This window comes from Lepisosteus oculatus, chromosome 27, assembly GCF_040954835.1.
Source record: "Lepisosteus oculatus isolate fLepOcu1 chromosome 27, fLepOcu1.hap2, whole genome shotgun sequence".
Lineage (NCBI taxonomy): Eukaryota > Metazoa > Chordata > Actinopteri > Semionotiformes > Lepisosteidae > Lepisosteus > Lepisosteus oculatus.
In genome coordinates this window covers 4,109,956-4,136,605 of record NC_090722.1, presented here as the reverse complement: position 1 = coordinate 4,136,605, position 26,650 = coordinate 4,109,956, and the positions used below count along the sequence as shown (strand labels likewise).

Here is a 26,650-nt window from a genome sequence, read left to right as displayed (position 1 = left end):
TGCCAGAAAGCTGAGGGAGCACTGACCAGCTAGGCCCCACCCTCCCCCCGTGCAGCTCTGCCCATGCTGCGCCCACCCTGGGGCCCTGAACCAGCACTCAACCTTGCTGACATATTTTTGATGGACTGAGCGAGATAAAACATTTCACTCCATGGGTTGCTAAAGCCCCCAAAGCAGTTCTGCAAAATTAAATGCAGATCTAACCCAGAGGACTTGGAAAAACATCAGGAGACTTAAGGAAAGAATGTTTTGGGAATCACAGCTTGACTTTATTCAGAGACAGAAGAGTAAGGGTGAAGTCCATCACCCATCATGTTTACACCCGCCTTTCCCTCCAGCACCCTTTCTTCCACTAAAACACAGTTACAGGCATGCAAGGACTCCCTGGGATGACCAGGTGTCCGTTTCAGCATAACGTACTGCAATCCACTGGGGCAGCAAGGAGTTAACATTTTTGTGCGCAACACTCCAGCAGGAGGAGAAGCTGGCAACGCCAATGCTATCCCCCGTACACACACACACCTTTCAGAAAAAGAAAATCTTCTTAACATAAATGAAACACTCGACAGCAGGAGTTCCAATTGCCAAGGCGCCTGGTAAAACACCTTCCTTTTCACCACCTTGCATGCGCCGTATACTGGAAAGCACTTCTTTCCAAAGGTTTAATTAGTCTAATTCTAAGGCTGAAGTCCTGCAACAGGTGCTCTTGGCACCACTCCTGCAACTTAGAAATGGTTCAGGATCCCATCAGTCCCTGGACAGACAGTTTCGATCTCTGTAAAGTGAGGCTGCACAGTTTCCATCTCTTTGGACATTGTGGGGCCGTTATCTCAGCGGGAGTGTTGCCGATTGGCAGCATGCGCTCTGCTGTACTGCATTATAATGAACGACACAATGACCTGTCAGAATTTCCTCCCGATGTCCCACATTACACTCAGGTTTTTACACTGCAGCACAGCCAGAGGCATCGATCTGCCTTGGCTTCTCTCCCCCGAGACGACCCGAATTACATCTCTTGTGGGCAGGGTGTTCACACAGGCAATTCAGGAAGCACCCCAACCCTGTACGGCCCCCTCCTCCCGATCCCTGTTACATTACTTTGTCACGAAAGCGTACATCAATTTACAACAACAACAAAAAAAAAGCCACAGAATAGAAGACAGTCCCGTCTTGCATCCCACACCTAAACAACGCATATCATTGGTCTCAGACGAAATACACAGCAAAAAAAAAAAAACAACACAGAAAAGCAGAGTTATACTAAGCCATTTTAAAATAAAACAGATGCACACCGGGTGACCTGAGCCTGTCCGGTCTTCTCTTCCCCCCCTTGTGTTTCGGCTGCGAGGCGCCCCACCTCCCCCCCACCCCACCCACCCAACCGGGCGCTGCTGGGGCTCAGGCCTCTCTAGCGGGAGGGCTCGGGTTCCTCCCCTGCCGCCCCTCATCCGGGTGCCGCCCGACCGCGCGCTCCTCCTCCCGAGTTCCAGAATCCGACTTCTGCCTGTCCGCCCACTCCCCCCCCACCCTCCTCCTCCTCCTCCTCTTCTTCTTCTTCTTCTTCTTCCCCGAACCTCTCGTTTCCCCCTCTCCTTCTCTGGAAGAAGCGAAGCTGCTGGGACAAACCCGGGAGCAGCTCAGCCGAGAGACAGAGAGAGAGGACCGATCCGTCTCCAAGCGTATTGTTTTTTCGGCACATATAAGCGTATCTGCGCCTGTGTTTGTCTAAAGCGCACAGCACACGCGTGTTGGGGTTCTGAACGGGTACCGGGACAGTCTGCCCTTCCCCCCCTCCAGCGCATAAACCCTTTAGTTGCAGCGTTCGCCCGTGTGATCTTCCTTCGTCATGGCAGGTGGAGTGGGGTTGGAGGGGGACGGACTTGGCGTCCTTCTCCGTCTTTTCTTCGCGCCCCCTCCGTTGCTTTCCCCGGAGCGATGTGGAGCGATGGAGAGCGGGAGGGAGGGAGATGTGGGGGAGAGAGAGAGAGAAAGAGAGAAAGAGAGAGGGGGGATCGAGAGCGTGATGTGGTGACCATCGAGCCGCCCCTCCTCTCCGCCCCCTCAGCCCATCTCTTTCCACTGGCGGAAGAAGTCCAGGATGCTCTTCAGCTCGATCCCCGCGGCCAGCACCGCCTGGACAGCCGCCTGCGGGGACACGGAGAGCCGGAGATGGGTGAGAAACGGACAGGAAGAACGAGAGAGAGGTCAGCACCCTCCACTCCTGTCCCAGCAGTAAATCCCAGCACGGCTTGGGACAAAACTTCCTATAAAACACCCCAGCTCTGGCAAAAGCCACTATCCTACTACCTGCTATCCGAGTCCAGAATCACTGACAAGAGTAAGAAGAGCAGAGGTCCTAGTACAGATCCCTGTGGTACACCCCTAATTTTTGTATTATTTCCTGGGTTTAGTCCGTTCTCAATCCAAACACATGCTTTTACTGGGATGCAAGATGAGAATGAAACTTGTATAGAAGAGCACCGGTGGAAAAGTCTTTTCCTGGGACTAGCGGGAGCTGTGCGGTGGCGCGGCTCTCTGACCTGCATGTGCGGAGAGAGCGCGGACGGGTCCGGCAGGGGGTGGCCGGCGAGGATGGTCACCATGCCGGCGGTGTCGTCCTCTGCGCTGCTCTGGGAGAGCGTCAGCTGGCGGCAGCTGTCCAGGATCTTATACAGCTGCCTGACGGGGGAGAGACAGGGCAATGGGACTGAGACGGACAGGAGAAAACATCGATTCTCAAAATGTTAGGCGTTGACTCCACCCTCTTTTCTCTGTGAATAAGAACCCGATTTCCTGGAATCCAGATGATCCCTGTGCACATGGGCCTGTTCCAGTCACTACTCACCGACTCACCACAGGTGCAAAGGAAATAGGATTTTTGAAGGTCTGGTAAGATTTGGACCAAAGGGGCTGTTATCAGGAATAACTATGATCCAGCCTTTTACACAAACAGTAACGTTAGATGAAGCGACTGGGATCTCAGCGGATGAGCGTCTGGGTTTTTCAGGAAACCACCAGTTTTAAAAGGATTCAAAAAGGCGCTTTGAATAGCACTTCCTGCAGAAAAGTGTCATGGTAGTGTGGTCAAACAGGAAAACATGTCGAATGTCGCATAACGGTGTGCGCAAGTTTGCATGAAAGCATTGAAAGCTGTTATTTTATCACTGTCGTAATCACAGTGATGCAGTGGTTAGCACTGCTGCCTTGCAGCGAGTCCTGGGTTCAATTCCAGACCTCGGGTGCTGTCTGTGTGGAGTTTTGTATGCTCTCCATTTTCACAGTTTCCTCCCACAGTCCAAAGACATGCTGGTGGGTTAATTGGCTTCTGGGAAAACTGGCCCTGGCGTGAGTGTGTGTGTCTGTGTGCCTCTTGCCTGCCAGGACAGCATGCAGCTCCCCCAAACCCTGAATTGGAAGAAGTAGTCAGATGGTGGCTAGATGGATTTAAGCATGCTATCTTAATTACACATTATAATGATTGGTTGGAGGGTTGCTGCTGGAAGAGGTGTTAGTGGGGCCAGCAGGGGGCACTAACCCTGCGGTCCATGTGGGTCCTAATGCCCCAGTATAGTGACGGGGACACTATACTGTAAACAGGCACCGTCCTTCGGATGAGACGTAAAACCGAGGCCCTGACTCTCTGTGGTCATTAAAAATCCCAGGGTGTTTCTCGAAAAGAGTAGGGGTGTAACCCCGACATCCTGGCCCAATTTCCCATCGGCCCTTACCAGTCATGGCCTCCTAATAATCCCCATCTATAAATTGACTTCATTACTCTGCTCTCCTCCCCACTAATAGCTGATGTGTGGTGAGCGTTCTGGCGCACTATGGCTGCCGTCGCATCATCCAGGTGGGGCTGCACATTGGTGGTGGTGGAGGGGAGACCCCATTACCTGTAAAGTGCTTTGAGTGGAGTGTCCAGAAAAGCGCTATATAAGTGTAAGCAATTATTATTATTATTATTATTATTATTATTATTATTATTAACAGGCTGCTGCATTTAGTTAGCACAAGGCAGTTTCTCCCGGTACTTTAATTTTTCTGAGTATCTCTATTTGCAAATCCATGTGTGCAGCAGATGGGAAGCACTGTTGGAAGGAATTCGACATGCTGTATCCTAAAAACAATATCATAAGGTCTCCAGTCTTCCCAGCTGTTGTATGCCTGGCAGCCCTCTGCCACAAACCAGAAGTGAGCTCACCAGGCGTCAATGTCCTGTCTCTTCAGCTTGTCCCTCTCGAAGCTCTTCCCCGACTCTCTCTGGCATCGGATGTACCTGCAGGAGACAGGCGTCACTTTGGCATCGAACTCCGCCTGATCGCGGTTTTTAAGGGGGGGGGGGGCCAAAAGGACTCGACTCATGAGGAGGAACTGGAGAGGGAGCAGCTGTTTATTCAAACATGTGGGCGAGAGGATTTGCATGCAACACAACACCAAGGTACAGTTGAAGTGCCCTTTCAAAAACGGCAACGTTCACTCCCTGTTATTTCCTTCTGTGTAATTAAAAAAAAACTTGATGAAAGCATGATGAACAAAGAGATCAGGGAGTGGTGGCAAGATTACAGATAACATGTCTTCTTGATGATAACATGTCTAATGGAGTGACATGGGTTTTGCACATAAAATCTAACTACTTTTAGACAATTGATTGAAGATTGAAAAGACTGTTTGCAGGTAGGGATCTAGTTATTGTTGCTTTAGACACTTTACCAGCTAATTGTTTTTAATCTTATGGTACTGAACTGAGTTCTCATTGAGCAATATTTGTAAATGTTGCTTAGTGGTAAATGTTGTTACTGTTGTTCTTGTCATATATGTTATATGTTTATGAGCTCTTGATGTGCAAGACCAATTCCCACAGGGGCAATAAAGGTTATTTCTATTTAATCCACTTCCACAAAGTTACAAAAGTCAGCGAAGAAAAACATGATAGACAGCGCTTCACACTGTGAAATCTGTAGATTTAAAAGCACAAAAGCTTCACGGAGGGCTGGGCTGGGATCCTCACCTGTTTCCCTTCCGGAATTCTGACTCCAGGAAGCGAATCCCATCTCTCGCTCCGGCGTTTTCCTTCTTCAGCACGTCCAGCCCGTCAATAACTGAGGGGAAAGCGGACAGGAGAGCACGCTGACTCTTTCAGAGCACCCTCAGGAGCCTCGGCCCTATCCTCAACCCTCTTTCCCTTCCACTCCTGCCCCTGTCCGCTCCCTCTCCTTGAAATCTGCCCCTACTGGCTCCTTCCCTTTCTCCCAGCTGCTCCACGTCTCTGCCTTCTCTCATCAACGCCCCCCCCTTCCCACTCTGTGCTATCCCTCTTTTCCTGACCACCTCTCCCTCCACCTCCCTTTCACATTCTCCCCAGCAGCGCCCCTCACCACCACCCGCCAGCCCTCTCACCCGTGCGGGGGATGATGACGATGAAGCGCCCGCTGCCAGCCAGCTGGCGGATGATGCCCAGGTGTTGGCAGAGGGCGGCAGTGTCGGGCACCAGGTAGGGCGACATGGAGGACTCGGCCTTGGGCTGCTGCAGACTGCCCTCCAGCTGGGAAACCTCCAGCTGCAGAGACAGACACACACAGACACACACAGACACACACAGACACACACAGACACACACAGACACACACAGACACACACAGACACACACAGACACACACAGACACACACAGACACACACAGACACACACAGACACACACAGACACACACAGTCGAGCTGTGAGCTGGGGTCTCGGCAGCGCCATCATGGCCTGACAACCCCGCAGAGCCAGGGGACCCTCGTTATTCCATGTCCCGTTCCGCGGGTCCGTCCCTCCTTCACGAGGGGACAATTTCTTTGGAGCACAGTGGGGTTACTGATCCCCTTTCTTCTGCAGAAAGGCACGGGGCGGAGATCACCCCAGAAACCGCACCAGGCTGCATGAAACCCTGTTTCCACACTCTATTCCCTTGCTTCTCGCGCTGTAAAGATCCCCGATAGTCGTCGCGAAAGTGAGCGGGGACACAGACCCCTGTAATATGGGGTTTTTGTGACTGGTCAGCATTCGTCTGGAAAAACGTGCATCTCACTCTCTTGCTCACAGGGACCCCTAAAATGGCAAGTGTGCTCGGGGTTGGGGCTCCCCAGAGCCCTAACCAGTGACAGCTCTGGCACAGAGAGCAGCAGCAGCTTCGTGAAGAAGGGTTCGAGCCTAGGTCGTGTTACTAACTCACCGTGACCGAACGACCCAACTGAACACCCCCCAAACTGTGAAATGATACTCCCCAGCGATTTTAACTTTTTGTATCACAACAGGGGCTGCCCCTAGAGCAGCCATACCCAAAGCCTTCAAACTTCCACAAATACTATATGAATACTGTATATACAGTATGCGACACCATAAAAATTGAATTTAATTTTTTACTGCAAATATTGAAAGCTCAATATTTCATGTAATGGTACTGTACCTCCTTTTGCAGATTTGCAAAAATATAAGTTAACACTTAATTTCATGTCACATTTAATGTCAGAATGAATACAACATGGATTTAAGGACTGTAAGATGGCACTTGGAATAACATTAACTGGGTCTATAAACAGCATGGCCAATCTGTAATTGTGTATAGAGAGGAAAGCAGTTTGGAAGTAGACTGCAATTGAGAGCGATGTACCAATCTACCAATGACTTTGTGGTGAGGGATTCACAATGAAAACTGTTCATTCTAACAGCCGGCCTTCAGTCCTTTACAGCTTGGCAAAAAAAACCAAACCCTGTTCCGACCAACCAGTCTAAGCAAGGTCATTTCGAACCCCAGACGGTGGCAGAGCGTGGGAGTCTCACCTGCAGACGAAGCTGGGCCATGTCTCTCATGAGCCGGTTCCGGCGCGCTTCCTCCTCGGCCTGGGAAAACAGCACAGTGGGGTCACTCCAGCAGCGACCCCTAGTGGGGGGGTGGGGGAGTTACACAGCAGTGGATCCCTGTCCTGGTAATGGGCCAGCCCTGAGCCTACTGATCTGCCACATCACAGTTCAAAACAGAGTTCAGACTGAGGGAACTTCACCTCAATTCCAAGGTCTGAAAAGCCAATGATCTAAAGCTGGTAGATCATTCATTTATTTTCTGCTACCCACAAAATACTGCAATAATAAGCCTTTTAAAGCAGCTCTGTTCAAGCTGACATTTTTCCTTTCGTTGTCTGACCAAAGGTTGGAGAGCTTCTAAATCTAGAGCAATAAATGTCAATTGGGTATTTAGTATGCACGGGTACGTGGATTAAATCAAAACAGTAAAGCTGCTTTGAATGGTTTTAGCTTTTGAAGAAGATGGAGAGAGGGGCTGACTATCAAATACCTGCGCTTTCTGAGAAACATCTGCAAGCTTTAGTGCTTTAAAGCTGTGTTACTGCTTCCAAGAGGTGCTGAACATTTCAAAATGTTAAGCAAACTAACACAGCCCCTGTGCTGTGAAAATACTGATTTCTTGGATAAAACATACTGAAATATGATAGATGGATACTCAATTTCCTGTGCTTCTTTTACTCAGATAAAACTTGGGCCAACAAGGGGATTTTTACAGACCTGCACATATAAGGGTGGACAGCAAGATTATCTCACTTTGCACACTGTAGTGACTACACAGACAAAGGCACAGGCTGGTTGATCATTTTGATCTGACGCCTCCTGTGCTGTGGTTTTTGTGCTGCTAACCATGTGTATGTTTGTTGTAGAGAGAAGTCACATGTAACATTTGCAGTTTCAGGAAGATGCCTTGGGCGAAGACGTCAGCTGGAACAAACTAACGATGAATAACGAATTCAGCAGGGTGGGATACTGGCTGCTGCTGTTGTACTGAGAGATCACTGCGGGCCTGTGGGATAATTCTTGTTCTCTTACCATGCGGAACTGCGCCTTGGCCAGCTGCACCAGGTTCTCCTGCTCTGATTGGCTGATGCTAGTGAAGATGCCCGCCTCCGGATTGAAGTGCAGCACGTTGCCTTGGAGATTGGTGAGATAGTGACCGAAGCTCCGGATACAGCAGACTCGCACCACACACTGGGAGAGGAGAGGGACACAGAGGAAGAGGAGGAGCGGAAGAGGGAGAGGGGTGGAAGAGGGGGAAAAAAGAGGGAGAAAAAACAGGTAAAAGTGGAGAAGGAAGCAAAATACAATTTGGGGGAAAGAAAACAGAGGTGAAGGGGCGGAAAGAAGGATTAAAAAGGAGGAGGGAGAAGGTTCAACAGGAAAAGGGAGAAGAGAATGATGTTACTCCAAACTCCTGCTCCCAGATCAAGCACCATGTCTGCTCATGCAACCCCAGCAGAAGGGATTTTTACCCTGCTTGTGCAAGCTGATGTGTCTCCTAAAGACCATATGACTGGTGAAATGGAAATCTAATAAGTAAATTGATTCTTAAAATGTAAAGAGCTTTAGGAAAATATATAACAAGGATGTAACTGCTGTGCTACTTGCAGATTTTAGAAGACAGTTTGTAAGCACAGTACGTACTGTCTGGATGACTAAATTAGCCGAGGGTAACTGCTAAGCTTTGCAAAATATACATTGGCGCTTCTTCTTTCGTTTCTATGATGTAATCTGTTTTGTCCTTTGGAAAGGAGAAGTATTAGAATGGACAAAGTGCTGTACTTTCCCTTGCATTACAACATCTTTATAAAAAGCCTGTACTGCCTGTAACAAGTTGAGTCTCTGATGCACTCAGCAGAGTGACAGCAGGGCTCCCAATATTGCAATATTGAAATAAAGACCTTAGTCAGGTGAGAACTCTCTTGTGGCTTCCTTGACAAATAGATTTCCAAAACACTGGGCACAGGTTAAATGTCCAGAGAGGGATCTCTGTATCTCTGATGTGCAGACAGCTTTCCGGCACGCCTGCTTATCTTTAATGAGAGGCACAGCAAAGCTGACCGAGGGCACGATGTTAAAATGTTTTCTTCGTTCCTCTCTCCCCGGGGGGGGGGGCCCAGTTACCTCCTGCAGGGGCCCGAGGGAGGGCCGCTCGCGGGCGAAGTCCAGCCGGCGGTGGGCCAGGTGCAGGGCGGGCAGGTGGCGCAGGGCCAGGTCCTCGGGCAGCAGCAGCGTCTGCGCCAGGCTGGGCTGCTCGCACTCGCTCAGCAGCCGGGTCACCTCCTCGCTCAGGCCCAGCCCTGGAGTCGGCAGCACACGTTCACAAGGGGGGAAGCTTTTCAAAGCATCGCCATACTGCCATGTGAGGTTCTTCTTTACCAATGTTTGCAGTCTACATTCAATAAGAGCTAGGGGGAAGGTCTTGAATACTTGTATCTCCTGATGCCGGCGTTTAATATCCTCAAAGGCATCGACAAAGTCAACCCAGAGGATTTAATCAGAACGAACAGTGAAACATGAACCAGAGGGTACAAGTGGGGACTACGCATTTAAAACTAAGAACAGGACATACTTCTTTTACACAGAGAGCTGTGGGAGTGGGGAACAAGCTAGCCAGCCATGTCACTGAAGCCAATAGAAACAGCTGGATGAGATGCTGGGATCAATTAACTATTAACTAGCACACAGGCTAAATGGGCTGAATGGCCTCCCCTTGTTTGTAACCTCTTATGCTCTGTAGGCGAGGCTGCCCAAGCACTCGGGGGGCACAGTCCAGCAGGCTGTCCAGGTCTCAGACATTCCCCAGCTGCACACCTGTGTAGGAGGGCTAGAAGCGTCCAATTACACCTCACCTCCAACACCCAGCAGCTGCGCACCTGTGCTCAGGTCTGTTGGGGTTTTTTTTAAGGTAGCCGCCCGCACTGATGGGCTGTTTTTCTCAATTCAGTCTGCAAGCGTGGGTTGGGTTGGGGGTGGGGGTGGGGGGGGAGACCCCACGTCTACGGACTTACAGTCCCGGCTGCAGCTCCGTGCCCTTACCTGCCTCCAGCATCTTACTCCCATCGGGCAGCAGGTTGAGCAGGACCGACAGTCGGTTCCACAGGCTCTGAGAACTCTGCACAGGAAGAGAGGCAGGGGGGGTGGGTTCAGTCTGTTAACACTAGTGACGAGAAAATCCTATTGCTCGTGTCCTGGCACGTATGTTGGCAGACTGAAGATATTGTGAATCCTTTAGGTATTGGCGTTAACACCTGCAGCCCTCCTTAAAACTCTTAAGTAGTTAAAGCCACCTGCGCAGACGGATATTTCTGCTCTCCACACAAACACTACATTAAAAAAATATGCTGGTGCCCAACACAGAGTAAGAGAAAGCATTACTTATAAATAAAAATCACATTTCTTTTATTAGAGCACTAATGGAACTCCCATTTTCTTTAAACCTGTGGGATAGCAATGGTACTTGTCTTAATTTGTAATGTTAACACGTTCTGTGTTATTTGTAAGCCTATTTTAAATCAAACATAGCTATCGCTTCGATTTTACCATCTTATTAACTACTAAGTCTTTGATGTTTGACAGACTCCTTTAATCAGCAAAAACAAAACACCCACTGAGATCTTGTTTTGGCAGTTGATGCTCGACAGTTAAAGTAATTAATTATAAAGCACAAACTTCTAGGTCAGCTGTCATGCTGCCCAAAACCTTATTGCTGCAATATTTGTGTTTGATTTAAAATATGCAGTCCTATGTAAAGCAATTTATATATACTGTAAAATAGTTTTCATAGTCTCCCAATAATAAAAGTAAATTAGAAAAAGTAATAATGCTCGCCTCTAAATCTTACTTTACCTAAGCTTACTCAGGAAGTGTTGTTTCCAGATTCAAAGTTCAGGTGTACGTTTTGCAAAGGCACTGCCTGTACGTTTTAAAATCCAGAGTCAAGATTGAAAATGCACACACTGACAGAGCACTTTCAGAACTTTCCTTGCTTTCATACAACGCCGAAGCATGCAAACTCAGCACAGATTGAAACATTCCACAGACTGCAGGCAAAGATCCACAAGACATTATTTACACCGTAAGGCCTTCCATCCTTTACCTGCCCACACATGACGATGATGTCCGTGTTTGTCCTCAGCCAGTCCACGAAGATCTTGACCGCGGGGAGCAGGCCCTGATTGGTCAGGATCTCCAGCTTCTCAGGAAGAGTCTTCTCGTTCCGGCTCGAATGGTTACTGACCTCGCTGCCTTCGGAGTCCGAACCTCCCTCTTTGGGGGAGACAAAAAGGGCAAATGAGACTCCCTGTTGATTCCAAGCTCCACGTACCCATTGTGATGGCAAAGCAGCAAAGCAAACATACCAGCCATGAAGCCAAACTTGGAAGCTTCATCTCACAACCTTCTGTGAAATCCAGCATAGACTACACATACATTTATACCCCCTTGTGTTTCCTGTATACAGGTATTTTGTCTGTCTTCTTTGTATTGTGTCATGCAGTCTCTTGTCCTTTGTCCTATTTGTTACTGGCTGTCATACTGAGTTTACAGACCCTAACTCCTGCTGTTCTTGCCTTGTCCATTAGAGGGAGCCAGAGAGAGGGCTTATACAGTAATGTCACTTTTGAAACAACCAAACGGCAACTAGGCCTCTTAATGTTCTCAGAACAATTAGATATGTTTCAGGAGACTGCTGCTCTGGGATCAGCCTGAAGAACTGAGACAAGATGAACTAATCTTAAAGGAATGTCTTAGACTTAAAATGGGAAAGTCGAGACTTAGTTTATTACATGTAACATTTTAACTGTTTTTTTTTTAAACGACACTACGCAATTAAGAGGTTTTGGAAAACCAAGAAAGGCCAGCCACTAAAGACGCCTGCCCAGGCAAAGGCTGGGCTCCACGATCGCGGGTTCGAGCTTGGGCCATGTCATGAACGGTCTACAACCAGGATTCCCCAAGAGGCGGCGCACCTGTGTCTGAACTCCTCTGGGGGCAGGGTGAGATTAGCTGGCCAGGGGTTCCCTCGGCAACCCCTCTGGCCTCCTGGGCGCCTGCAGGTTTTGGGTACATAAGAAGCCATAAGGACGTGGTTCTCCACCAATCAGCACTGAACCTCCAGTGCGGGGGCGGAGCTGGCGGTGACGTGTAAAAAGACCATTGGCTCAAAAGCGGTCGGGTGGGAGGAGTCTGCCTCCTACACCTCCTCACTCTCTCCCATGGGAGGGCATGTGGTTCAGAGCCCGGGCTGGAGACATTACAAACTAGCAATGCCCAAATCAAGCGGGCATTGACAAAAAATTATAATTGGCGATTCCCAAATCAGAACAAAAATGAGACCCATTCTGCTCTGCCTTTATCACTCTCTGCCAGTCATGAGGCACAGAGAATAAGTCATCAAGTTGTGACTAACCTTTTAAAAGCGAATATAGGTTTGAATGTTTAACAAGCACCCAAGCACAAAAGCCGTTCCATCACGACATTCTACAAGACCGAGTAGGTTTTGCAGTTTCTTTTTATTTTGGGACATGGAAAAATCTTGGATTGCTTGGGAGTTTTTACGGGCGTCGGTCATAAATATGGCGCAATTCAGTTTTCAAACAGCACGGACTGAGCAGATTCAGAAAGGAAATCAGAAGGTGTCTCTTTACACAAAGGGCTGTGGGGGGAATCCGGAACAAGTGTTATGGTACCCCAAATTCCCGACTATCGTACCCCGTGAAAAGAGCCTTCCTAGTAAAGACCGCCAGTGAATTAAAGAGAGGACGTCCTGCGGTGGCCCACACTGCACCCCTGCTCACCATTGTCGTTGGTGCCGTTGGCGGTACCAGGGCCCGTCTGGGCCGGTAACTCTCCCGCTGGTGAAGGGGTGAACTGGCTGGGAGCTGGCGCAGGGGGTGCAGAGGGATTCTGGGGGCGCAGAAGCACGTTGCTGAAAGTGGGCGCAAGTCGGAAGCAGCGCTTGCTCTGGAAGAGCTGGGAGGACATGGCCTGCAGGTTGCTGGTTATGCTGGGGTCGCTGGCCAGGGAGGGGCCGTTGGAGGCCGGTGGGGCGGCGACTTCGTCGGGGGGGGACCTCCGGGGGTCCCCGGGGTCCGAGCCTCCCCCCTCTTCTCCGCCGTGGCTTTCCGCGTCTTCCATGTCCTCCAGGTCGGAGCGCGACTCCTGGCTGTTCATGTCCGAGTCAGTGTCCACGTCAAAAGCTGTGCCGCCTTCCTCTTCCTCCTCGGAGGCGCTCTCCCAGCCCCCTCCCTGGCCCTCCGGCGGCTGGGGCTTCCCCTCCCTCCCGGGCTGCGGGGCGCCGGCTGGGGGTCCCGAGCTCCCCGTCTCCCTGTCCCGCTCCTCTTCCTCCTCCTCCTCGTCCTCCTCCTCGCTCTCGAACCCCTCGCTCAGGTCGCTCTCGTCCTCCTTGCGGGCGTACCGGCGCCGACGCAGCATGGACAGCCGGGAGTATTTCTTCTGTTTCTTCTGCTGCTGCTGTTTCTTCTCCTCCTCTTCCTCCTCCTCTGTCATCCCTTCTTTCGCCCGGCCTCCTCTCCCTCGCCTCTTCCCGGCTTCTCCCCCCTCCTCTCGCTCTTCCTCCTCCCCCGCAGTGCCGTTCTGCAGAACCCCCTCCTCGGAGGTCAGCCCCCCCGCTGCCTCTTTCACTTCCGGGTCATCTGCAGGCAGCCAGGAAAACAAAGGGGACAGAAACTCAGGGAGGGTTTAAAGCAGTTCTGCCTGCCACCTACTCCTTTTAAATAACTGGCGACCATGAACTTTAACGTGTCATGAATTTCAGCCAGCACTGAACAGACAAAATATTAAGGCCACCAACAAATTGCATGTTAAGTCTCTTAAGTCTTAAGTCTGGGTGTATTATTGCAATGTGACAGATTACCTGAAGATTTTAGAGCCCCATCTCTACCACCTAGGTCCATTCTGTGGGACTTACCTGCACAGTCCACTGGTTTTCAAGAGGACTGAGATCTGGGGATTTCCCTGGCCAAGGAAGACACTATAAGCATGCACTGCCTGCACTCTATTAATTTGACTGGGTGGGGGTGTACTAATATGTTGACCACTGTTACTATGAAGGACAAGTATCGCAATCAGATGACTGGTATCTCAGGCGTCAGTTTAATTGCAATAGCTTGCTCTTGGTATTATGTTACCTCAGTCCTCTGCTGACAGTGGCACCCATCTATGACTGGCCTGGCACCACTGTCTCCCGCTGTCTTGCAACGATAGTGGCGCTAGTCCGCCCACCTGTCTCTGCCTCTGCCTCTCTCCCTCAGGCCCGCGCGGTCATACCTGTGTGGTCCGTGTGCAGCGGGGGCACCTGGCTGTCCCCCTCCTCCAGCTCGGCCTGCAGCCGGATGTTGACGTGGTTGACCAGGTGGGAGAACAGAGCCAGGGTGAAGGCGATGGCAGCGCTGTACTGCTTGGAGCCTGAGAGACACAGACGGATGGCACGTCGCCCGGGTCAACAAGGCGCCCTGGAAGGACCAAGGGCTGAGTCCTATCCCAGTACCACGAAGCCCCCCCACAAGAACGGGTAATGGAGAATTACGACTTGTGTCTGTGAGTACACAGACAACACATGACGACTTGGCCCAGGTCATGTCAGAAAAAAGTCTAACCACCCTCCAACACTGTCTGAGTGGTGTCTGCTGGCAGCAGCTCCGCAGAACCTCCAGGGCCGTGGTGCAATCGTCAGCGGACTACCACTGCCTCTGGTTTACCGTGGTAAATCCGCCCTGTATTTTGGCAACTGTAAAACTCACTTGGCTTCGACATGGGTTTGTACGATGCCTGGTTATACCTCTCTCTGAGCCATACTGCATGTATTTCATTTTCACTAAACCAGTTTTACACTGCACCCCCTCTGCTACACTTTACATCACCTAAACACAGTCAAGCCGGATTAGGATCTCCACCCCTCTGTCCCAGGACCCATCCTCCTGCTTCCCCTGCTGTCTCCTCTCTCCCCCTCACCTGTCTACTCCTCCTAACTTCTTAATCCCTCTCCGTCACGGCCCTTGTTCCACTCAGCCAGTCATTTCCTAAGTGTTTCATCCAATTCAGTGCTACAGAGGAGCCTATCCCAGCAAGCAACGGGCGCAAGGTGAGACGCACCCTGGCCGGGACACCAGTCCATTGCAGGGCGGATACACAGACACAAGCCCACTCTCTAGAGCCGATTCACCCACCAGTGTGTCTGTGGACTGCGGGAGGAGGCCAGAGCACCTGGGGGAAACCCACACAAACGCGGGGAGAACATGCAAACTCCACACAGACAGCACCCCAGCTCTGGAACTGAACCCAGGGTCCCAGCACCGCTAAACACTTTGCCACTGTGCCACCCAGCAGTCGTTGTCTTGACCCCCCTCGAATCAATGAATAATTCCCAAAGGAAGGAGCAGATCCCGGAGTCACCAGGGGTGATACTGGGAAGCTCAGTACTGCCGTCTCGGTCACTGACCCGCCCTCTTCAGGCTGTGCACCACCATGAGGCAGGTCACGCCCATCCTGAAGACCAGGGTGTCGGGCAGGAAGGAGCAGCGGGCATCGTGGTCCTCCTCTTCCTCGCCAGCGGCGGGGGAGCAGTGAGGAGCCCCCGGCTGGTAGAACAGCACCAGGTTGAAGTCCTCCAGCACGGACTGGCACAGCGAGGTCAGCTCAGACTCCAGCAGGCTACGGCAGCAGCACGGGGGAGAAAGGGTTAAGGGCTTCACCGGCTGGACCCGATCCCCAGATCTACCAGCTGGGACAAATCAGACCGATCAGGCGGGGATTGCAAAGAGGAAGGCACTCGAGCTGACTTTTCCCCCCAGTAACAAAAATCTCACCAGTTTGACACTGGCAGAAGTCTCTCTGGGACCACACGTGAGCCATAGCACAGTATAGGAAAAAAACTGGCGATATGGGCATTGTTTCCACCAGCAAAGTCAGGCATCTTCCAGACTTCCGACATTAGGTCACATTAAATTGAGCTCTAAAACTGGATTAGCAGACAAGCAGCACGAGACCTGGTGACAAATAAGGAAATCGAGTCACCTGTGTTTCATCCTTATAGCCTTAGGATTCAGTGCTCAGCAGACATAAGGGCTGCAGCTAAGACAGCTCAAAGTAACTCTGATCCTATGTACCTGTGTATCATCGGAAATTGACTCGCAACCTTGTAAGAGTCATCTGGAGGTTTATCCCAGATGCACAGGGTGCAAGGAGAGAGGGTGAGCAGCCGGTCAGAGCTCAAAACCGTGTTTCTCGGTCATGGGGGTGGGGGGACCTCAAAAAACACCCAGCGAAAATCCATGCCAGCGCGAGAAGAGCACGCAAACTCCACACACACAGGCACCAAAGCCCAGAAGCAAACCCAGGAGCTTGTTGGCATAAAGTATTAACTAGCTCCCCAAAGGGATTCCAATACATAAAGAAAAGGGATTCCAATACATGAAAACTGAACAGCCCTCGGAATTCCGGGAATGTCCACCCATAGTTCCTCACGGAAAGCCCAGCGACAGCGTCTCCATCTCCTACCTGTTCTTGGGCTGCAGCAGACTCTGCAGGTACATGAAGCTCACCAGCAGACGTTTGATATCTTTCGATCTGCAGGGATTAAGGATATAGACGCATGTTATAACCATTCGCAACGCTGCTCAGAAGCAGTATAGCCGAGAATCTTCCAGAAGTGTCACCTACAGTCTTTTAGACTTAAGTTAATGTATTCTATAGACTGCTGTCCCACTATCTGCCATGAAAATGCCCTTTTTTTACAAGAGTAGTTTAAATAAGTGTTATACACACTGCTACCGACCAATATTTAAAAGTTGGTCGGTACTGACAGACAGCTAATCCACAGCGCAGTTTAAAACAGAGAATAGTATGACTGAGTGGAGAGGCCCATATTTTTACACAATTACAGTTCTTATACGCACAGTCTAGGTAACCTGCAATCTAGACCACCTTATTTCTTACTCATTTTCTAAGCATTTGGTTAGTTGACTTCAACAGCATCCGATTTGGCCTACAAAATTAGCCCTACCCACAGCGAAGGGTCAGAAGGACCGTCACAGAGCCAGACCATCGCTTTGCTCTGTAAGCATTCGCCTCCAGTCAGCAACCAAGTAATTGTCCCCGCATCTGTGGTCTCTCAACAAATACCAACAAGTCTTAAAAACAGAGCGCCGTGCTGAATGGTTTCAACTTGCCGCCCAGGAAACAAGTTAAAAGGGATCAATTTCAGTCAGGGGAGACCATCAGTCACGCTGCTGAATGTTTCACAAGCCTCTTAAAAATTTAGCTTCTCAGGGAGAAGGAAAGCTTTCAACTTGTCTAATGAAGCAAAAAATGAGTTCAGTTCAGTAATCAGGGGTTTTGGCAGAAACAAAGACAAAAACCTTCTGGCCCTTCAGGACTGGAACTGTGCGCCCCAGGTTTAAGGTATTTAAACGCCGACAAGTCCTGCAGCAGTAAGACTTGCTTGGACGGGGCGGAGTGGTGGGACTGTGGCTCAGGAACTGCGCCTGTGGCTGGAAGGTTGCCGGTTCAAATCCCGCAGCCGGCAGAGGAATCCTACTCCGTTGGGCCCCTGAGCGAGGCCCTTAACCCCACCTGCTCCAGGGGCACCATACAAATGGCTGACCCTGCGCTCTGACCCCCAGCTTCTCTCCCTGTCTGTGTGTCTCATGGAGAGCAAGCTGGGGTCTGAGAAAAAGACAAATTCTAATGCAAGAAATTGTAAATGGCCAATAAAGTGATCTGATCTGACATCACTCCTCAGTCCAGGGTAGGATCGATAAGAACAGGGTTACTCAGAGAGAAACGGAGGTTTGTAAACGCACTCCTAATCCACACTCTGGGAGGCACTGATAGCCGGCACAACCGACAGCTTGGGGAATCAGCACAGGAAGGAAGGGCAGGCCAGAGGAGAGAGCCCCCCCCCAGGAAGAGTTGGAACAAAACTCCCGGCCACCCCTGTGGAAGGCTGGGAACGTCCTGACAGAAAAAAAAGACGGCAGGGCTGACATCCACAGCAGCAACATGGGCCCCTCGGCCTTGTCCTGCTGGGGGAAACCCCACGTGAGCTCAATAATAAAAACAAACAGGTTCTCCCACAGCACATCTCTTGGAGGGAGGTTAGAAAAAAAAAAGGAGAGCCGCCCCTACCTCTGCCGAGCAGGAGAGAGCTTCTTCATCTCCTGCCTCTTCACCTGATGGTACATCTTGGCCGCCTTCTCAAACAGGCGCTTCAGGTTGCCGTAGGCGCCGTCAAAGGGCATCTCGGACTGGATGCTGCGAGGCACACAGGGACGCGCCAAGTCAGGCAAGGGCTGCAGAACTGCTCCACAGGAGCTGCAGGCTCACAAAACCCCCTAAAGCAGACTTTCCCGACACGTCAAAAAAAGACCAAGAATGTCCGCTGTTCCCCCCCCCCTACAGGGAGTTGCACACAAAAACGGGGAATGGGCCCGTTTACTCGAGCTTCTTGTCCTCTGGGAAGCTGGGATGCTCAAAGAAAATAGACAAGAGGGAACACTGATAAAGCCATGTCTTAACTCCAATCCAACACCAAATATCCATTTCACACAAAGGGTAGCCGTGTGTGCATTAAAGACAAAAGAGCTGCACAACCAAAAACAAGGTCTCTGTGAAAGATGGTAAAATATCCCACTACAGGGACTAAATCTAAGAGTATTTCAAAAGAGATGTTCAGGCCTGTGGAGAAACACAAGCCATGGTGTTGGCAGACTGATCCCAGATCAAGGCACCGGCAAGCACAGCTGGGATTCTGGGAGTGGCGGGGCTCAGCTGGCAGAGCAGGGCTGCGGAGTGTGCCAGGGCACTCTCAGCTTTCAGTGGATCTGAAACCCCTGTGATTTGTCGAGCGCCTGCAGGGTTTATAGCGCCAACCCACCCATCAGGCTCTGCAGAGCTCGCGACGCGTCAAAAACACGGACACCCCCGACAAGCCAACATACCGGAGGTGGGGGGGGGGGGGGTGTACCCAACAGGCTTGAGGGGTCAATTTGGACAGATGTATAACATGACTGGGGGATGAGAGGTGGGGAATGGCTGGTTTTTGCACTGTACTCTGAAGGGGTGTGGGAAATGAAAAATAATCGGCGCCGACTGGAGATCACTCAAGATCCACGCCTCGCTCAGCTCAGTCTCGAGGGGACGGAGTCGCTCACCAGCGCAGGTAGTAGTAAGTGGCCTCCACGTTGTAGTACTTGCTCCCCGCCAGGGTGCCCAGCTGATTAAAAGGCATTCCTGGAACACAGCAGAACACACGCATTACCAGCACTGCGCTCAACCGCACCAGAGCCCTGGACTCCTCAGTCCCAGGGAGGGCAATAGAGAGACACTCTCGTGCTGCCTGAGCCAAAGCCATCAGTCTGCCACTGAGGCTCTGTCCCAGGGTTGTCCATCCCTCGGGGCTTTATAGTCCAGTCTTATAGGTCACCTGTTTTTAATGACTGGCAGCACCTGTGAGCTACGGATGAACCGATCAAGTCATCCGCTCAAGTGAGAGAACTCTGGCACTCGGGGGCTGAAGAGTACTTTGATTTCAGCCCTAATTGAGTTCTCAGTTCGTTTAACCACCTGCGTCATGGTCACAGCGGAGCTGCTCCATGTCTTGAGAAACTGGCGATTTAACAGAGACCTCCGCCACCTGCAGGCCTGGGGCTCTCCAGGACCAGGCTTGGGGATTCCCGGCCTGGCAGGTTTCACTCCTGATCCTGGTGGCCTGCCATGCCGATCGGCAGGTGTGTTTCCCCGTCGGGGACCGGACAGCCCGGAAGCGCTCCGGGGGCCGGGCCGGCACACTCACCCACGTTCGGCGTCACGGACAGCGCCTGCTGGTAGAACCGCTCGGCCAGCGTCTCGGCCTCCACGCCGGCCAGCTCATTCTGGTAGCGCGCTGCGGGGGGGAGAAGGCAGCACAGGGCTCAGCCGGCTACCGCAGACACACACAGCTGCTCAGGACACCGTACGGGTCCATCTGCTCTTAAAACACAGTCTAGAGAGCTAAAAACAAAACTCCATTCATCCAATACACTCCATCTGCTTCATCCAGTACAGGGTCACAGGGCCACCGGAGCCTATCCCTGGACAGGGCAAGCATCCCTGGACACGACACACCGGAGAAACCTGAACACCTGGAGAAAACACCCACGCTAACACGGGAGAACTAAAACAATGCAAGCTCCACGCAGACAGCACCCCCAGGTCCAGAATTAAACCCAACTTAATGAAAAAAAAAAACAACTTAATGAAATAAAACTCTGTGACGAGGAGCTTACCCAGGTCTCCCAGGTAGACCAGGCAGCGGTGACACGCGTTCTGCGCCCACTCCATCTCCTTGGGCGTCGCCGACACCGGCTTCTTTCGACCTGCAAGGCAAGCGACCGCGGACGCCGTTAGATTTCACCCACCCTGGTGCCCTGATCGGGTCTTGGGCCCACAAGGAGCCAGAAATCGGACTGGCAACGCCAAACACGTGCCTTGTGCCCGTTATTTGAACACCGCATAATTAACTCTCGAGATCCGCTCGCAAATGACTCAACAAGCGTGAAAGATGCAGTGCGTGGTGAAGGATTATGCAAATGCCTCTCACAGAAGGAAGCAATGTGAGAGTCTGTCTGCATCTCTGTGTTGGCCTGTCTCTGCACCTCCGGGCTGCCTGCGTGCCTGCGTCTGTGCAGCTCACCAATGAGGGGGTCGGTGACGTGTGTCCAGTCGATGCAGTCCTGCAGCTCTAGCTGGTAGTGGGACTGGATATAGAGTAGCAGGTGCTGGTAGAAGCCCACCCCGGCGATCAGGTGCGTCCTGTAGGCACACTCCAGAGTGCTGCGGCTGTGGATGTGCTGCAAAGAGGCAACGGTGGGAGAGAGATGCTGAGACAAAAGCCACTCCAGAAACACTGAGCTCTTCTGCTCCAGCAACAACGAAGGGCAGAAGCTGGAAAAAAGTCTGAGTTCAGGCTACTAAAAAAACCAAGTGAACAGCAGGAGCGCAGCTACGAAACTGCTGAAGAGAAAGAGTTAGGCAGCGATCAGATAATGGCACCCACACAAAACAAAACAGGTTGTTACGACTGTGAGAACTGCAGCTAAGACAACATTCTTTAGATCACCCACAAACCTGTTTTGAAAGCCCAAAACCCATCCTACAAAGCCTAATAAAATCCCACAATAATTTATCACAACAGGGAAGGCATTAATGATCAATTAGCAATTAGCCATTAATGATCAGAAAAGCAAGAACGTTAGGGGTTCGACACTGCAGCTTTCAAACCGTGAAATAATTAAAACTGCAATGTTTTTTGTGTGCAGGCATCGTGCGCCAAGATACTGTAACTGTGACTGTAGCCTCAGAGAAGAGGGGGGCAAGATGGAGGTACCTTCTTGTTGGTCTTGATGACCTGGATGACCTCATAGTAGACCTTCCTCCAGAGCAGCTCCTCCCCTTTCCTCCCGTAATCCACCGGGTGCAGGAACATCAGCTTGACGCACAGCTCCCGCAGCCTGGACCCGCGCGCACGGCCCGGCAGAGGAAGAGGAAGAGTCAGCTCATTGCAACAAGGAACTCAAATCCCCCTTCCAGTTCCCACTTGTGTCCCACGGTTCAAGAGAAAGAGAAGGGGAATTATAAAACGGGAAGTGGGAGTCGATCTCAATCCAGAGATGTAAGGGCATCGCAGAGGATGTTACCAGCAAAGGCATTTTCTCACTGCTTCAGTTCAGATTAATAATAATAATAATAATAATAATAATAATTCCTTACACTTATATAGCGCTTTTCTGGACACTCCACTCAAAGCGCTTTACAGGTAATGGGGATCCCCTCCACCACCACCACCAATGTGCAGCCCCACCTGGATGATGCGACAGCAGCCATAGTGCACCAGTACACTCCTCACCACACACCAGCTCTCAGTGGGGAGCAGAGTAATGAAGCCAATTCATAGATGGGGATAATTAGGAGGCCATGATTGGTAAGGGCCAATGGGAAATTTGGCCAGGACGCCGGGGTTACACCCCTACTCTTTTCGAGAAACGCCCTGGGATTTTTAATGACCACAGAGAGTCAGGACCTCGGTTTTACGTCTCATCCGAAGGACGGCGCCTGTTTACAGTATAGTGTCCCCATTGCTATACTGGGGCATTAGGACCCACATGGACCGCAGGGTGAGCGCCCCCTGCTGGCCCCACTAACACCTCTTCCAGCAGCAACCTTAGTTTTTCCCAGGAGGTCTCCCATCCAGGTACTGACCAGGCTCACACCTGCTTAGCTTCAGTAGGCTGCTAGCTGTGAGTTGCAGGGTGAAATGGCAGATCTACAGACAGGACACTTCCAGTTTGAGCCTGGGCCATGTCTGTAGGCAAATGCAACCCAACATGCCCATCTAGTGGTGCACAGCTTTCCTAGCTGCCTCTGGGATCTCGGGGTGAAGTCTGGGAGCTGGGATGAGAATCAGCAGGATTCTCATGGCATTCAGTGCAACTGCAACTCCCAATGTCCTAGCCAGAACCCATGGCTTAGAATAACCTCAGTGAGAGGGGAGCCACTCCAAACTGGCAAGCTTGAAAGGCATAACTGGCGGAGGCAGTAGAAGACAGTTCTTAACATACAGAATTTACAAATATTCAAAACCCTTAAAAGGCACAGACGGCAAAGCAAGTCGATTTCTTCAAAACGAACAGCTTAGCAGGAACCAGGAGGCACAACGTGGAAACTGCAAGAAAGTGCGCTTAAATCGGAGAACAGGAGGAACCTCCTTTACCTTAAGGGTGGCGGGAGTATGGAACAAGCTACCCAGCCACGCTGTGGAAGCTGAGACCCCGGGTTTCTTTCAGGAAACAGCAGGACGAGATCCTGGGATCAATTCACATCTCGCTGCCACACAGGGTCAATGGGCCAAATGGCCTCTTGCCTGTCACCAGTTTAATGTTTTTTTTATAGTCCCTTGCTGTTACCACTGGGTACAGACTGCAGCTCATCAAAAGACGCAATCGCATTAAGTGATGTAAAAAGCTATCAGGCCATAATCTATTTCAGAAAAGAATTTGCAAAGGCATTGCTGGAATTCCCTGAACCGACTAAATGTTTCCAGCTGCCCCACCTTGAACTGATGATCACTTAATGCTCGTCTTCCCTGGGAAGGACATTCCTCCCCGCTTCACCTTGTCACGCTAACAATTCCCACACTGGATGAGGGGGGATAACAAGTGGCGATTCCAAGATCTGGGAGCTATAAAACGGGAAACCGCCGCCATGTCGGAAAACGAAAACACGGGCCCCAGCGACCGCCTACTTGTTGCGCAGGCTGATGTTCTCGGGCTTGAAGACCTCTCGGTACGACGACTTGCTGTGGACGATGATGTCGAGCTTGTGAACGCACTCCACCACGGCCCTGGGGAAGACAAAGGCAAGACTGCGGTGAACTTCGGCCCCTGGCCGCCGTCAAGAAGGGCCCATACCGGCACGGGCCTGCAACAGCTGAAGGCTCCCCCATCAACAGAGACCAAAGATAAACTCAGACCACTAACTTTTTTTTGCACAAGAAAATCAACTACTAATGAAATTTTAAATGCATTCATTATCTGATTTTAAATGCATTTACGATCTTCCTCCCTTATTACTTGCTACACAAACAACATGGACACTAGTACTCTACTAGTAACACTCTATAGAGGCCATAGTCATGACTGATACCACAGAACCTGTACCACAACAACAAGAACAATTTCTTGATTTTCCAGCCATTTTCAAACCGTTCCTCACATTTCCATGTCACACAGAGCTGGAGACTATCCAAGCGAGTATTGGGCACCGAGCAGGGTATAACCCTGGACAAGACACCAGTCCATTGCAGGACAGACACTCACACCAGGGCCAGTTTTCCTAGTAGCTAATTAACCTACTAGTATGTCTTTGGACTGTGGTAGTATACCAGAGTACCTGGAGAAAAAACACGCAACCCTGGGGAGAACATACAAACTCCATGCAGACAGCACTCTGGGAATTGAACCCAGGACCCCAATACCGCGAGGCAGCAATAGCAACCACTGCGCCACCGTGACACCCCCTAACTTTCACAAGACAGGATAACCCAGTCGCTCTGTCCCTCAAGAAAACCAAAGTGCGACTGGTGCACGGGCTACTGCTTTTGAGCCGATACTCAATCACCTGGTGATAAAACTGAGAGGTTAACAGTAAGAAAATGTGTATTTCTACAATCGAAATACACCAGCGGGTCACTCTTGACGTTTCCTTCACCCCCTTGCTTCAACACCACAGAGCCACGCAGGCTGTAGAAATGAGCTGGGTGACGGGGACCTCCATCCTGAGAACTGCGGGAGCAGACCTGCGCGGTGTTCTGAAGCAGGCGGCGCTGCAAGAACGCAAATCTGCGCAGGACTGCAGACAGCTGCTCCGCAGGAACAAGGCTGTCAGACCCTGCCGACGCTGCCTCCCGTCGAGAAAGGCGGTGTGGCTCAGGATCTGCGCCTGTGGCTGGAAGGTTGCTGGTTCAAATCCCGCGGCCGGCAGAGGAATCCTACTCTGTTGGGCCGCTGAGCAAGACCCTTCACCCCAACTGCTCCAGGCGCGCTGTACAATGTCTGACCCTGCGCCCTGACCCCCAGCTTCTCTCCCTGTCAGTGTGTCTCATGGAGAGCAAGCTGGGGGATGTGAAAAGACGGATTCCTAATGCAAGAAATTGTATAGGGCTACAGAAATTGAAAAAGAAGTGAAGAAAGACTACTGTGCCTTCTGTAGAATGTGACAGATTTTCTCCAGCCAGTTCCTGCATGTTTCGAGTCGCCTGACATCTACCCCCATCTTGAGGATCCCAGAAGAGCACATTATGTAATTGGTGCGACAGAAATCTCACTTCAGGCAGCTGAGAGCTTAGCAGGAACAGAAGCTGGAGTGCATGCCGGCGCCACGGGCCACAGGGTGAGAGGTATTGCTTTTAGATTTCTTGTCCTTTTCCCACAATTCCCCATAAGAGGTGGTAATCTCAGCTGGAGGATAAAGCACTTACAGCAAGGTCCATATTTCAGTTTTCTGCTGCTACATTCCTGTGGCTACTGCAGAAGTTAAAACCTGACCTGTTTGTTTCTGTAGAAGCTGGTTGCACAGTGTGGATTCCTGTTAAGACCTGTTTCTCTCTACTCCACTTCTGCTGTCTGAATCTCATTTTCTGCACAGCCTGGTGTTTAGGGGTTTTTATGACAATCTAAACAGTCAATTAAAGCAATTAACTTAACTTTCTAAAATTATAGATTTTGAACTTTCTTGCGATCTTTTTCCCAGTAGATTCATTACATGCAAACCTACAAACCACCTCAGAGCCTGTTGGAACCCTTAGCTGCATCAGACTCAAGCAGTCAATTATTCAGATCAGTTTTATTTTTTGATAGCACCCTGTGCAATTGCCCGTAGCACTGTGCAACAAGCACAGATATTTAAACAGACCGCATCAACTATACGGACTTTACAAAGAGGGCTGCACAACACCGTTACTCGAAAGCACATTGGCGTAAGCGGATGTAGTTTGGGGTATCGGAGAATAACCGTTTTTCTTGCTGGGAGCCACAATTGTACCAACTTATGTGGATTAACAACAAAACTGAGAAGGCTGTGCAAAGTCACAGGGGAGCAGGAACTCAGGAAGCAACGGGTGCAAGGCAGGGTACACCCTGGACAGGACGCCAGTCCATCACAGGACACGCGCACACACCCCAGGCAGTTTTCTCAGAGGCCAATTAACCCACATTTTTGCACGTCTTTGCACTGCGAGAGGAAACCCACACGAACCCAGAGAGAAGGTGCAAACTCCACACCAGCCTACCCTTCATCCAACAGGATAACACAGTCTCTTCTAACAAATTCTCCATTTCCAACTATCAAAGGGTGAAATGTGTAAAAAAAAAACAACTGTTTCTCGTTCGCGTACTCTGTCAGGGAGACAAGCCGTCGACCGGGTCGGAGCACATGAACACTTCCTGAGGCAGGAGGCAGGCGGACAAGGGGGACTGGGGACTGTGTCCGGGCAGTGGTCATGCTGCTCACAACCGCCTTGGCACCAGTAAAGATGGCCAGTAACGGACGCGATAAGGCGGCTGTTTATTAGAGAAATTTAACTTCCGCACAAATTCACCTGAGCCTTTTCTATTATTTGTAGCCCTTCGATTAAGAGCAGAACTACTGTTTTGCGCAAAGGTGTTTGTGGCACCGATTTGCGACTGACGCCTCCGTGTCCGTTCGCTGGGTCATCAGGTCGACTTCGCCGCCTCCAGCCCCGGTGCCTGCGGCTTGCGCCCCGGGGCCGGACCGGTCGCCTGCCGGCGGGACTCGCCTCTCCTCTCAGCCCCCCGCCCGGCCCCAGCTCACCTGTACAGCCGCTTAGTGTGGAGTATTTTCGCCTCCGGCTCGCTCTCCTGCGGAGACCCACTCATGGCTCCGGCTGCCCCACTGTCTCGGCTGTGGGGGGACTCCGGCGTCCGGTCTGTCCGTCACCCCCAACCCTCGCTCCCGGGGTCTGTCTGCGGCGGACTGCGTTCCCCCTCCCGCCCTCTGCCGCCAGTGTCTAGGCACGACTCCACCACCACCGTCTCTGCGTATCGGCTTCTCGAGCTGTTGTCCTCTTCTCTCCTTCTCCCTCGGGTCTCTCTGCGGGACCCGGGACGGGGAGGGGGGTGCCGCCGCCCTTCCTTGCTCTTCCCCGCCGTCTTTTCCTCAGCTACCCCCCGGTCTGCTCTCAGTTCCCAGCGTCAAGCCCAGAGCGGCCATTACTACTCACGGGCGACCGCTCAAA

General features: G+C 51.2%; 1 protein-coding gene across 2 annotated transcripts; it reads right to left on the bottom strand.

The window, feature by feature from the left end:
- Positions 1–247: 247 nt before the first annotated feature.
- smg5 (SMG5 nonsense mediated mRNA decay factor) lies at positions 248–26,650 on the bottom strand. Of its 2 annotated transcripts, XM_069184856.1 has the most exons (23): positions 26,227–26,650; positions 23,141–23,239; positions 21,227–21,350; positions 20,534–20,690; positions 20,127–20,216; positions 19,655–19,744; positions 19,014–19,092; positions 17,989–18,114; positions 16,360–16,428; positions 15,302–15,513; positions 14,131–14,268; positions 12,639–13,496; positions 11,811–11,891; positions 10,940–11,109; positions 9,880–9,955; positions 8,965–9,140; positions 7,873–8,031; positions 6,820–6,879; positions 5,398–5,557; positions 5,009–5,099; positions 4,202–4,276; positions 2,541–2,679; positions 248–2,145 (listed from the first exon to the last, which is right to left on the bottom strand). In XM_069184856.1, the coding sequence occupies exons 1-23, from the start codon at positions 26,289–26,291 to the stop codon at positions 2,062–2,064; spliced, it is 3,378 nt and encodes a 1,125-aa protein (XP_069040957.1). In that variant the 5' UTR covers positions 26,292–26,650; the 3' UTR covers positions 248–2,061. The 2 variants fall into 2 exon arrangements, with proteins under 2 accessions (XP_069040957.1, XP_069040958.1); XM_069184857.1 differs by lacking the exon at positions 11,811–11,891.